Source organism: Ochotona curzoniae, unplaced genomic scaffold (genome assembly GCF_017591425.1).
Source record: "Ochotona curzoniae isolate NIBS_2020 unplaced genomic scaffold, NIBS_Ocur_1.0 contig_3190, whole genome shotgun sequence".
NCBI classification, from domain to species: Eukaryota; Metazoa; Chordata; class Mammalia; order Lagomorpha; family Ochotonidae; genus Ochotona; species Ochotona curzoniae.
This window is the reverse complement of record NW_024465751.1, coordinates 21,440,742-21,454,831: the sequence shown is the minus strand read 5'-3', so window position 1 is coordinate 21,454,831 and position 14,090 is coordinate 21,440,742. Positions and strand designations below refer to the sequence as shown.

The window sequence follows — 14,090 nt, the reverse complement described above, 5'->3', positions numbered from 1 at the left end:
TGCAAACTCAGAATCCAGGAACTTCCTCCGGGTCTCCCACATGGGTGCAGGGTCCCAAGGCTTTGGGCCGTCCTTGACTGCTTTTCCACACCACAAGCAGGGAGCCAGATGGGAAACAGGGCAGCTGGGACTAGAACCAGTACCCATATGGGATCCTGGCACCTTCAAGGCAAGAACTTTAGCCACTAGGAGACACATGCTGGCTAAACTACTTATTATAAGTATCAACTACTTATTATAAAGTATATTATTAAGTGTTAATATATATTATTTAAAGAATAGTGATATTTATCAAGGTAAGACTTATTATTTTTTAAAAGATTTATTATTTTTTTTTGCATTTGCAATTAAGAAAAGGAGAGACAAAGAAGAAAATCTTTTGTCTGCTGTTTCGCTACTGAAGTGGCTACAAAGGCCAGATCTGAGCTGATCTAAAGCTAGGAGCTTCTTCTGGGTTTCCCATGTGCTTGTAAGAGTCCCAAGTCTTTGAATCATCTTCTACTGATTTCCTAGGACAAAAGTAGGGAGCTGGATGGGAAAGTGGGGCAGTCAGAACATGAACTGGCACTCATAAGCAAGGTGAGGATTTAGCCACTCCGCTATCACACTGGGCACCAAGGTCGACTCTTTAATATCCTGTTGGTTTCTAAACATGTTTTTAGAGTAATTCTCATACTTATTTGGTGACAGAATAATCAATAGCCAATACCCTCTCTGAGGATAATGTGGTTTATTTCATACTTGAGGCAGTAGCCAATTGATCAGCAGCAAGTATGATTGTTAGCTGAGTGGAAAAAAAAAACTATAGCATAGTCAAGTGTCCTGCAAATACAAGCTATACAACTGACGGTGAGATGTCCCTCAGTAGCTTTCATCCACATGGCTTTGATCTATCATCAGCTGTCGCTTGGGAGAAGATGGAAAGCAGCCGACCCAAGGTGAAAAATATGAAGAGGATGATGAAAGAAAACCTTGAAATTAAGAAAGTTATACTCTTTAACTTAATAGTGTCCTGCAAAATGGGAAAAGGCCACAGCAGTGAACATTAGCAACTAGAATTTGTTTTAGAATAGGTGTCCATACAGAACTGGAGTACCGTGCATTTGTCCATGCATAGGAACACATTCTCCTAAGAGAATCTGTTCAACACATGTGATGTCAGCGTGCCTCATGCTCCTGCTCTTAGCATTCAAGGGAGAGCTTAGCTCAAGCAAGTGGATACGCAGTTGTCTTTATTTTTCTCTGGCTCATCTTACAAAGATGAACGAAAACATGACTACATTCAATTTGGACCCCTTCTCCTCTTTCGGACTCTGTGAAGAAGAAGGGGCAGAGGGAAGTTGGGGTGACCTGGAGCCAGTCTATCTGATGTGGGGGACACTTAGCTCAGGAAGCAGACAGTTTAAAACTCAGCATCTGGGTGCAGAGGCCCCCAGAACCAGCAGAAAGAGAGGAAGGACTGCAACAATGGCTTGCAAATAGCAGTGCTTTTGGACTTGAACCAAAATACCAGCAACATTTTAATTAATAGGGACCATGACAAATAAAATAGGAAGTGAGATAAGAGGTCATTGCCTGAGAAAGCAAGACTTTTCTTCTCATTTTTACAACACTCCACATGACCTACGAAAGAAAGTGCATGCAAATAATATTTCCAGTTCCAGAATGTGCCTTTGCTGTTTGAACTAGGATTGCCTTCAGATGAGTCCAACAGGGAGGTCATTAGATTGAATGGAAGATATTTAAAATAGGCAGCTTCATCCCATGTAATGCCATTGTAAGCCCTTCTTGCTGTTTTGATAAGTTTGGGGATAAATAGTCAGGTTCAATTAAGCTCTATAACTTCAAGAGATGATACTTCTGAGGAAAGAGATGGGAAGGACCACAGCTGTGGGATTCCTCGGTCTGCTTAACAGACCTGTGGGAGGGCTCAGAGAATTGGGCTATTGTGCTTCAATCAGCAGCATAACCTGTGTCCCACAGTCAATTTAACCACGGAGCTTTAGTCTTGGGATGGGAATAAATAGCTGCCTGTGACAGAACTTGAGAAAGGGGCAACTCATTTAGCAGGAAAGAATTTAGGGCTTAGACACAAAGACCACTCCAGAAATTGTTTTAAAAGTAGACTTAAAGTTTGAGGATTGACAAGGGGAGACACAGTATAAGTTGCTATCGCTAATTCCTTGGTTGGCTGACAGCACAGATCATGGAACTGGAAAGCTTGAGATTTAAGCATTGGACCTGCAATGCAGCACCTGTGTAACCTTGAGAAAGTTATTTCCCCCTTTGTGCCTCAGTTTTTTCATTTGTCCTATGGGTCAGTTCTAATGTTCTCTAACTTCTACTAGCTTGTGAAAGTATTCAATAATTAATACATGCAAAATTCTTTCAAAGGATCTGATAGTTAAGTGCTCAACACTTAACTAACATCATACCCATAACTGTTCCTACTAATAACTGAGACTCACTCAACTCTTACCATGCGAAAGAATTATATAAAGCACTACATGTAAATTATGCTCACACATAGCAATCACACTGTGATGCAGGGGGTATTATGTCCTCAGTTTCTCTTATAAGGAAACTGAGACACAGAAAAGTACAAGAACTTGCCCCAGGTGACACAACCAGTACGCAATGGTAGGCAGAAATTCTGGCCCAGATAGAACATGCTTCATCACTGGATTGTTTTATTCTGACCTTCTTATGGAAAACATTTGCTTTTATGTCTATTTTAAAGGGTTTGGCATCTCAACACTAGGAACTACAGTGCTTTCATGACTGTCCATTGGGGCCTTGCAGACAAGCTGGAAAAGGTATATTTGATTAGATAATGGGATACCTGGCTATCTCTCCTTGCTTTTTTTTTCTTAATTTCTGTCTGTTTATTTTTCAAAGATTCAGTCATCAGTTCGGAAATCAAATTGAAAGAGGGGAGCAGGGAGCGAGAGAATCTTCATAGCTACTGGTTTGGTCCCCAGATGGCCACAATGACGAGTCTCCCACGTAGAGGGCAGGGGCCATTTTTCTCTGCTTTTTCCAGATCATCAGCAAGGAGCTGGATCAGAAGTGGAGCTTCCAAGACACAAATGAGTGCCCATATAAGAGGCTGGTGTCTCAGGTCACTGTACCACAGTGCTGGTCCCAGCCCATCCTTTGCTACTGGCAAGTGCCAAGCACTTTGGCTCTCCTGCATGCGTTCTAAAATCATGCCCGTGAATTCAGTGCCAGTCCCATGAAGCCATCCTTCTGACACTCCATAACCCTGTATAATAGTCTCCAATGCCCACCCCAGTCCCAATAAAGAGACAGCTGCTGCACCTGCTGTTCATTCATTCTCCTTCTTACACATTCTCATCCCAGCACTCCCACTATGCAGAGGGCTTGTGGAACTTCATTAAAAACAATAGAGAGAAAGGAGATAAGAGAGGCTGGTGGGGGAGGGAACTTGGGATCTTTTTGTCTTCCCACTTCTGAGGACTGCCTCTTCCCTAGCTTAGCATCGCAACGAGCTCCAAAGTGCAGAATGAGCATATTGGGATTTTACCTAAAGCAAGCCATGGGACACCCAAAAAATTAGAAAATTGATAATAAATCATAAAAGGCCTGACATCAATACAAAGTTTTTGCTCATCAATATATTGATCAGCTGTGTGTTATTCATCTAATGGAGAAAGAAGAAAAATTCCAAAAAGCTATTAGAATTCACAGTGTTGCATACACTTAATTATTCTCTGGGGAGATTGTGAGATAGTGCAACTTAGGGACTTGGGGCAAGTAAAGCTATGGCTTAATCTAGCTAGCTTTCACTAAACTGATCTTCAGAACATGAACAAATGTCATTAAAAACACTGAAATACAAATGTGACAATAATAAAATGGCTATTGTGAGATTCTTACCCCTAGGAAATGACACCTATGGGAAGTAGAAACAAAAATTAGGTTTGTAGATCTACCAAATCTGCAGAAAATTTTTGAAAATATCAAAATCCTAGTTCAAATTTAGAGGGTTTTTGGTGGGTTTTTTTTTTGGTGTTTTTTTTTTTTTTTTTGCTATCCTTAACAAGGAACTCTGAAGTGAATATTTGCAATATTAGGCAATCTTGAAATGCTACGTGTTTCAAGATTAAAAATAGCTAATTATCATACAATTGAGTAATTTAAAATTACACAATGTGCCCCTCATGAGGCCAAAGATGTCTATTAGTAACCAATTTGAGTTATACAAAAACAGATTTTTAAACTTTAGGTTGCACATAAAATTACACGTATGTGTGTGGGGCCAATGATGCGTCAGTCAATGTGTAAGACAGAATAAACTTGCCTCTCTCATCAGCCACTTTATTTTCATTTTTGCATGGTGAAAAACTTCAAAATTCTTTCAAGTTTTAAAAAAATAGGATGCTCTATCATACCACAAAATGCTAACACTTTTTCCCCTCTCTTAGCATGCATTAAACAACATTTTTCACTCTTAATTCCCCTCTGTCTCCCCAGCCTCTGTTAACAATCATAGTACTCTCAGCTTCTATAAGGTAAATTAATGTACAAACTCCACATCTGGGTGAGAACACGAGGGCCTTGTCTTTCTGCGCATGGATTATTTCACCGAATGCAATGACCTCCACTTTCACTCATGTGGTTGCACATGATAAAATTTCATTCTTTCTATGGCTTAATATTATTCCACTTTGTATGGGAACACATTTTTTTTTTTTAGTTTTAAACTTGCATTTTCTGTGGTAGTTTATTCCCTTCAACCAATACGGCAGATTTAGTTATTATTGTAACTTCTTTTTTTCATACAATGAGAATCGACCTCATGTTATTCAGTAAAGATTTAGGAGCATAGTGCTACTCACCTCCCTCGAACCCCTCCCTTCTCACATCATCCGGGCAATTCTCAAATTGTCAATGTTAAATTTTTTTCTTGCCCACTAATAAATCCATTTGGGCAGCTTTCCCAACATAATATTTGATTATTCAAAAGTTTCATTGCATTCCTTTTGAAACTACAATCCTTGAAGTTGCAAGGATTTTCTCTGGGAGAGACGCCTAGCAGAAGGGTTCTGGGCAAAGTCTTGTTCCACATCTCCTGGAACTCCTCCATTTGATTCTAGATGACACAGGAAACTTCTACCTAATCGTTTGAAAATTGTGCTTCCTTGCTAGAACTATTTTACACTCATCAGTGCATGTTTTCCAATGTATTAAACTTTTATTGTTTATATATTTAGGTTACTGAATATTCAATAAATTATTCATGTATTCAACAAATACAAAGCATCTATCATCTCAAAGCTCTGTTTTTGGTTTTTATAAACACTTTGTAAAATCAGAAAGTAATAAAAGGCTGGTGACAATAGTTATAAGGATACAAACATCGTTCTCCTCTGATCCGTGTAATTAGACACAATAGGTGTCATGATCTTCCGGTGTAGAAATCTTGAGCTGCCATAAATGCCTGTATGTTAGTTAGTTACTAGTGAAGAATGTTAAGTTACTAGTGAAGACAACAGCTGTGCTGAAATATTTTACAAAATACTGTAAAAGTTTAGCAGGGAATGTATTTTGCAGCTACACACACACACACACACACACACACACACACACACACACGAGCGCGGATATAAGGTTCAGCACCAGAACTGGGAGCCGGGAACATTTAGGTCCCCACCTAGGTGGTAGGGACCTGATTGCTGGAGTTACTACCACTGCTTCTTAGGGTCTGCATGAACTTGGAAGGAGCTGGAGCCAGGAAGTGAACTCAGGCACTCCAGATTGGGAAGTGGGCATTGTAACTGCTAGATTATTTTAAATTCTGGTTCCCCACATTTAAAAATATTACTGGTTGTCTTGGACGCAAAATCTCCAACACTCTGTAGTGTCTATGGTTAGAATTTAACTCATTCTGTTTTCAGAATCAGAAAACCAAGACTGCCTATGAAATGGAATGTTTTTTAGTCAACGAAGCTACATGCACCATTAAACTTTAAATGCACCATCTTCTAAAATTATCATCAGTCACTGAGTAGGAATTTGTGGTATGTTTGCCTATTGGATGCCAGTGAATTTGGTGGCTTACATGTACGTGTGCATCAATAACAACTCAAGATATTCACATCTCACTTACATTGCCTAATATTTTAGATATTTTAGGCACAACTTGATGCCTATGCTATTCAGATACAGACTCCCCATTTAAATAGTCAGCAATTATGTAGAGAAAATAATCCATGGAGTATCATTCTTTAAAAACCTATTTGGTAACAGAGGGGGTACATCTTTTGTACACATTATAAAAAGATTTAAACACCAAGAGGCCCTCCTTCCCTCAGACCATGGGGACAAATCCAAAGGGGGTTTGGAATTTTCCAACTTCAGTGCAAAAGATAATCTTGTATTGGAACCTAAGTAAGGGATGACTCAGAATGTAATTAGGGCTGAGCATTTAAGCAAATGATACAATATAGCTTGTGGGATTAAAAAAGGAATGGAAAGGAGACCATAGGGCCTAGGAAAAGACCGCTGGTGTATCTACACAGAGATGCAGCCATGGGCAAATGAAAACCAAACCTCCGTAATTAGCAAATTACAGCATAGGGTCTGATAAAGCTTTGCGTCTTCTAACCCAGCAACCCTCTTGTTGCTCCTGGCCTCTCCCCATCTATACAAGTGAGAACACTTCTAATGTTTATATCTAAAACAAATGACAGAGAGGGAAACGTTTCCAAACAGACGGAATTGCACAAGCCCATGCCCTATTTCTATGAAAATAGAACAAATGCCTCTAGTGCAGCGTCAACATTTCTGTGAATGCCACAGCCAGCAGGATGAGACAGGTAGACAAGGCAGAGGACCCTGGAGCACGGACTTGTTTTTCCAGAAGCTGCTGGGCTGTGCTAGCATCCAGGTGCTTTTTCTTTCTGACTATATCTGGCTTACAAATATTTCCCTGTCCATTTGATGGACAGGAGAAAGAAAAGACACAAAAGTCCCCTGCCTGTACTCCACTGAAATGTCACTTCCCAGCAGGTCCAGACATCAAGCCAAGGAATGGCTTAGTCAGGCCCTCTGCCAACTGGCATGGATCTCTAGATTACTGGGCATCCAGGAGAGCAATCTTTTTTCTTCCCCACACAATACATCTAAGAGTTTACCATGCATTGGACTGAATAGAAATGCCCTTTCTTCTTGGAATATAGAGCAAGAGGGCAGTAAGCAATTTTTGAAAAAGGCTGGATATTAAGCTTTTTGGTCATTTGGCCTCTCCTGTAACTCCTAACCTCTGCTTTCGTAGGGAAGCAGTGACAGACAACATAAAGATGAGTGACTCCAATGCATCTTTGTTTACGATTGCATAGATAGTGGATAAAGGCACGGGTGTGGTTGTCTTCAGAAAGAGGCTTGTTTATAAATCCAGGTGATAGGCAGTATTTGACTCAAACATCATAGTTTTCTGACCTTTGATATGTAAGAATGGAAACAGAACATCAGTACAAATTTCTCATATTATACAGTTAAAAGAGTAATGTATGGAATATAGCTGGGACTCCCTTTTTTAAAAAAAAAAAAAGATTTGTTTATTTATTAGAAAGTCAGATATACAGAGAAGGAGAGACAGAGAGGAAGATCTTCCGTCTGATGGTTCACTCCCCAAGTGAGCACAACGGCCGATGCTATGCCAATCCAAAGCCAGGATCCAGGAACTTCTTCCCAGTATCCCACACGGGTGCAGGGTCCCAAGGCTTTTGGGCCATCCTCGACTGTTTTCCCAGGCCACAAGCAGGGAGCTGGATGGGAAGTAGAGCTGCCGGCATTAGAACCGGAGCCCATATGGGATCATGGGCGTGTTCAAGGCGAGGACTTTAGCCGCTATGCCACGCCACCGGGCCCATTTACCCACATATTTAGTAATAGTCCAAATTAGCACAAGGAATTAATTTTTCTTTAGTGATTAAAAATAATTATAGTCGTCCTTAGTATATGTGTGAAATTCATTTCAGGACTGTTGCAGAGTTAACATTTATAGATTATTATGTTCTTCATATAAAATGATGCAACATATCTACATAATCTATGCATATGCCTGGTGTGTTAAATTTTAAATCACCTCTAGATTACTTAGAGTGCCTAATGTAATATAAATACTATGCAAATAGTCTTTATTCTGTTTGGGGAATAATGACAAAAAAAGGTGGCACATGACCAGTACAGATACACTTTTTCCCACAAGCGTTTTCAGTATCAGTTTTGGTGAATCCACAAATGCACAATCAGAGAATAAAGTGGCCAACTGTATTCTCTACTTATTCTGAGACCGTGTTAGAAAAGTCAAATCTGACACCAAAAACAATAAGTTCAAAACCAATCTAAAGTACAGTGTAGTCTTCCCCTCACAGGTTGTAGAGTCTGAAAATACAGATCTTCATTCTGTAAATATTTGCTGAAGTCCTACTGTGTGGCATGCACTCTTCTAGGGACAAGGTTTACTCTATTGGCAAGATAGAAGAGGGCCTTGTTCTAGTGGAGCTTACATTTATAGTAGATAGAAATAGAATAAACAAGGTAACAATTAATAAGCAGCAAATGCCATGAAGAAATGGAACATGTTAAGATATGAGAGGAAGCCAACGAGCAGCATGAGCAAGGTGGGAGATTATGGGACTCAGTGAAGACTTCTGTGCAAAGAGCAGAGTGTAGACATGGAGCCCATGCATGCTAAGATTTGGAGGAAGAAATCCTCAAGCTGAGTTAACACCTTTTTTTTTAAGGATTGTATTTATTTTTTATTGGAAAGTCAGATATACAGAGAAGAGGACAGACAGGAAGATCTTCCATCCATTGATTCATTTCCTAAGTGGCCACAATGACTGGAGCTGAGCCGATCTGAAGCCAGGAGCCAGGAGACTCTTCCAGGTAATCCCATGTGGGTGCAGGGTCCCAAGGTTTTGAGCCATCCTTGACTGCATTCTCAGGCCACTAGCAGGGAGCTGGATGGGAAGCGGGATCACTAGGATTAAAACCGGTGCCCACATGGGATCCCGGTACGTGCAAGGTGAGGACTTTAGCCGCTAGGTACCACGATGGGCCCAAGTTAACACCTTTTACAACAGAAATGAGCTTGTCTGTCAGAAAAATTTACAAGAAGGCCAATGTCAATTGAGTGTCTGGAATGTCATTTGAAGGTGGGAAAGGATGAAATTAAACAAGAGAAAGGTGTGGGGCAGGTTATATGGGGCTTCATTTTTATTCTCATATAATGGGAAACTGTAGAATTTCAAAGAAGAAAATGAAACTTCTTGCTTATTGTAAATCACACTGAATACTTTGATGAGAAAGGCAGGCTCATTGCAAAATGGCATGGTCGGGTATAAGGAAGGACTGCAATGACCCACAGAAGAGCACCCGCATGCCCTAAAACCTGAGATCTACTGTAGAGACGGAGCAGGGGACCACTTGGCAAAAAACAGCTCCGACACCCTAGCCTCTGGAGCAAAAAGAGTTTTTATTCCTTCTTGAATCTTAAAATTCTAAAATGCAACAAGCAAACCACAAAACTGATGATTGAAAAGTTAATACAGATTTTAAAAGGCTCTTTCCAGACTTGAAAAATCAGGGATCCATTTTTCAAATGAATTTGATAGGGACATTGGCACAGCTTGGTTTGAAAGACCACCATCACTATTAATCTTTTCTGACAATTGCCACCTATTTTGCAAAAATCATGTAAGTATATTATCTTCAAATTGAGTGACAAGTTCCTGAAAGCATGGTTTTCAATTGCTTGCTCATTTCACATATGCAGGAAGTCCTCCGTAATGTAAAATAAAGTGTTAAAAGCATCCTTTCTGATTTGCTACTATAGTCATGAGCCACCGAGGCATTGGACAAAAACAAAGCACACTTTTTTAAGATTCCCCAAAATCTGGAATAGAATCTATTTTTAAATCTGAATTGTTTAAGCATGCATCATTGTGAACTTTTGAGATCTGGGAAAAAGAAAGAACTGTTTAAACACTGCTTGAGAACTAGTTACTAGTCAAAACTTTTGTGAGGACAAGATAGGAAGGGATCAAACTAAAGTCCCAAAGATACAAGGGCCACTTGTATTTCTTGTTGCTTACCTATGATCTGGTCAGTTTTAGGTGTTTGCTGTTAAGCTTGCTAATAATTGTGAAAAGAGCTGTATGGTAGACGAGGGTCATTCACACACATACACACACAGGTGCTTTCTACGGTAAAATTCTGATCTTGTGCTTCTTTATTTTGCTTTTCTTCATCCGGCATATCGGAGTAATGCTACCAAGTTACCTCATATTAATATCCTGGAAAATTAATCTCCTTGAATTAAACTCCCATCTCAATAAGAAATCAGTGGCACAGCAATTACAATACATACGGTAACCAGCAAGTCACTTGCTCTTTTGCATACCTAGCTTTTAATTCTGTTCAGTAGAAGCATCAGACACATGGAGGAATGAGATGTGAGAGTGCCAGTCTCCAAAAGTGACTTTCAGCTATGGTCAGTGTTTGTGAAGGATGTTTTTTAAAAATCTACTTTATCAATTTCAGAGATGGGAATGGAGTCTTGTATATTACGTAGCCTCATCTAGCAATGACACAAAATAGCACCACAAGGTTTTCTGACAGTGATGTCATGATCCGCATAATAATCACTGTGAATTAATTTTTGCTGGAAAAGGGATGAATTAATTTCACTTACATACACTGATATCTAGCCTCAGCTTCTACAGTACATAGTCTCTTATTCTACAGCAACTGCTTGAGGTCAACCTAGTATCAGATGCACTATTAAGCATACCAAAGGTTTATCACAAAAACATTTCCATTTCAATGATCAAAATAAACATGAAAATGAAAAAACTTCTAATTAAGGGAAAGCTAGAAGAGCCTAAGCAAGTTCTTGAATGCATTTATTAGATTTCTTGGTCCTCTGGCCAATCACATTAACAAGGACAAAAGATATGCAAATGTATTCCAACAACAGTCAGGTCAACTGCTCTGACTCATCCGAACTTTTGCATATACTGAGCTCCGCACACACTGGCAAGGTTTGATATAAACAAAGAACATTTTTAAAGTTATGCTTGGCTATGATTTGAAAACTATGCCATAATCATTGACCAACAACAATGCAAGCAGAAATCAAATTTATTTCAGAGAAAGAAATTAACATATGAAACATGCATGATTTAAACTCTACAGCATTGTGTGTTTATCCTGTCACCACTGAATAATTGCACAGCAACAAAAATGTGCATTACCATGTTTGAATCACCATTTTGATTGTACGTCTTAAGAAAAACAAAGCGTCACATTTTTGGTAGAAGAGCTCATTCACAACAATTTGGGATTAAATTTCTCTCCCCATTCCCCTTAAGGAATTCAGACTCATTTATAATGATATATTCACATTAAAAATTAGATGGACGCTGTACTGAGAATAATGACAAGCTGGTTAAAAAAACTCAATTATTTACTATGCAAATAAGATTTGCCAAAGGGAAAAAATATATATATATGCTGCCACCATTGATACCCAGAATTTAAGTTGCAATCATCAAAAGGCTGAAGAATTGTTTGTTTTCCATTTCTTATTCTCCTACCTACTGATTTTTCACCTGTGGTCTGTCATAGACTGGTTAGAAATCTTCCAGGTTTGGAAACTCTAAACCACCAATTCCAGTTGACATGCCAAATAAAATAACAGTAATCTTAGTTCAGTCCCTAGTGGACAGAAGTAGAATAGCGATTACTTGGCATGATTCAGCAGGCAGTGCTGAGTGTGACCACACAGGGACAAAACAGCAACCGTCCTTGCCCTATCTTTTATCTTCTTAAGGGGTTTGCTCTGTTAACAGACGAACCTCAAGCAGCCTGGCTGCGTTCCTATCTGTTTGCACCAAGTGAATTTACTAGCAAAAGGTCCGTGGGAGAACTCTTTTGCACAATAACAGTCAGTTGAATTAATTTATTCGCTGCCATTTACCTGTAACCCACTTAATTAGAAGGCAAGCAAAAAATGAATGGCAGATCGTGTGTCCACCATAGGCGTAATTTCAACAACATTTGCAAATGCCTTTTGACAGACAATCAAATAAGCAACTCAATTTAATTTTGACAGATTGAGATTAAATGTATATGCAACAGTAATATTCATCTGGATACTCAGATTCTCATGCCAGTGTCACTAGAGGCCCTGAGAGAGAGAGAGGTACACAGGAACACAGCATAAAACACATATGCTGTCTTCATCCCTAATCTGCAGGTGCGTGTCTTGGTGAAGAGCCACTGCCAACACCGTGAGTGAATAAACACCACCTCTCTGATAAGTTCGCACTAAAATTCACCTTCTTGATTTTTTTTTTCCTCAAGGACAGAACAAGTATATAATGGAAATCAGTCCTGGATTATCTCACCCCTTGCCTGAAATTAGCAGGTTTTTCTTTCATTTACATTAACAACTTCATCAACTAAATGTTTCACTTTTTATTCACTCTCATTACATGCTCATTTTATTGTTGGTTGAAACAAATAAGTATTTTACGTTAACCTGCCATTCTCATTGCACAGAGTTCCTGATATATAAGCGATTTATTTCTAAATTAATATCCTTGGTATTGTCTATCCATCTCCCTACCACCACTCCCCGGGGTTGAGAACTTTATGATTTCTTTATCAAAGTTGTGTTTTGACAGGGAGAAGACGCAAAGTAAACTTCAATGAGGCGGGGAGGTGGGGGGGGGTGGTACGAAAGGAAAGCCAAGAAAATGTGTCCCTGCTGCACAGGGTTGAGAGGAGCCGCGGAGCATTTCCAGGGGCTTTCAAACGCCTGAAAAACTCGGATTACCATGGAAATCAAACCCAGCAAGGCTCTTTGCATGTGCAAACACTGCCCCCCTGGAGCAAAAGGTAAACACGCAAATGCACCCCTCAGGAGTTCTCCGTCCTGCAGCCGCGCAGGAACAGAGGAGCCCCCCGTGCAATTAGAAACCGAAAGTAGTCACTTACTTTTTGCAGCCACTGAGTATAATTTTCCATCACATGCTCCAGATGTTGAAGTTTCTGGGAAGAGAAATCCGGTTCCACGTGTGGAGCATCTCTCTGCAGGGCGTTAGTGTTGTACTGGTCTGTGGTACTCTCCCGACAGTTCCCGTCCTGCTCTGGAAGAATGAAAGTGTAGGCACACTGCCCATGTTGAATCCGGTTATATCTTCTGCCACCGTTTTCTGGACTCCGGCGCTGGTTGCTGCACCCTACGTGAGTCACAATGGCAGCGAGGCAGGCAAAGGAGAGGAAAATTGTCATTGTGCTGCCAGCGTTCTCCGTCCGTGCCTCTCCACAAAAAAACCCGCTCCTTTCTTCTGACCTTTACGCTAGTTCTTTATTTCAGGTAAAACTGCTTGGTTCCTTGACTTTTTCCCCCTCAAAGAAAGCGTTTGTAGCAGAATCTTAGAAAACAAGCCATTTTTTAGATTTGTTCTAAACTTTACTGTTATTAGTTTTTTTTTTTTATTTCACTATAATGATAGTTTCCTTCGGTAAAACTTGAGATATTTATTGCATGGTAGCCGAGATTTATTGTTTCCTCTCTGTGTAACCGGTCAGCGTGGAGCCTGCCTGAGTCAGCTGCGCGTACATATTCTAGACTCTTGCCTCGACCGTATCTGCTGCAGATCTGCTATTTTCTCCCAGACCTCAGTGAGTTTTATTAAGGTTGCACATCCAAGCCAAGCGGGAAGCAGGCAGCCTTTCACAAGATGACTTGACAGGAATGCATGAGTGTGCCCCTACGCTAAGGATTGCTGATGGCTTTGGGCGGCGGGATCGTCTTACAAATTGGCTAGATGCGCATGACCTCGACCATGTATGGGCCTCCCGCCCCTTCCGCAGACAATTGCCTTGAGCCTGGAGCAGATACTCGGAAAAATCAATAAACAGAGCGGTCCACCTTAACACGCTTTCGGTGTGCCTGCTGACCTACTAAAACCCAAGCAGCTAGCAGGGCGTTTTGAAAGTTACTATGTAATTAATGAATCCTCGAAGAAAATGGGTTTAATGCTGAA

General features: G+C 40.2%; 1 protein-coding gene across 6 annotated transcripts in view; it reads right to left on the bottom strand.

The window, feature by feature from the left end:
• ANGPT1 (angiopoietin 1) overlaps positions 1-13,860 on the bottom strand; it is a 228,262-nt gene extending 214,402 nt beyond the window's left edge. For 2 of the 6 annotated variants that reach the window (XM_040979413.1, XM_040979414.1), the window contains exon 1: positions 13,036-13,690. In XM_040979413.1, coding sequence (XP_040835347.1) covers positions 13,036-13,332 — 297 coding nt within the window. In that variant the 5' untranslated portion in view covers positions 13,333-13,690. Of the gene's footprint in view, positions 1-13,035 lie in introns of all 6 variants that reach the window. The other 4 variants (XM_040979412.1, XM_040979417.1, XM_040979411.1 and 1 more) reach the window with 3 other exon arrangements.
• Between the last annotated feature and the right edge of the window lie 230 nt (positions 13,861-14,090).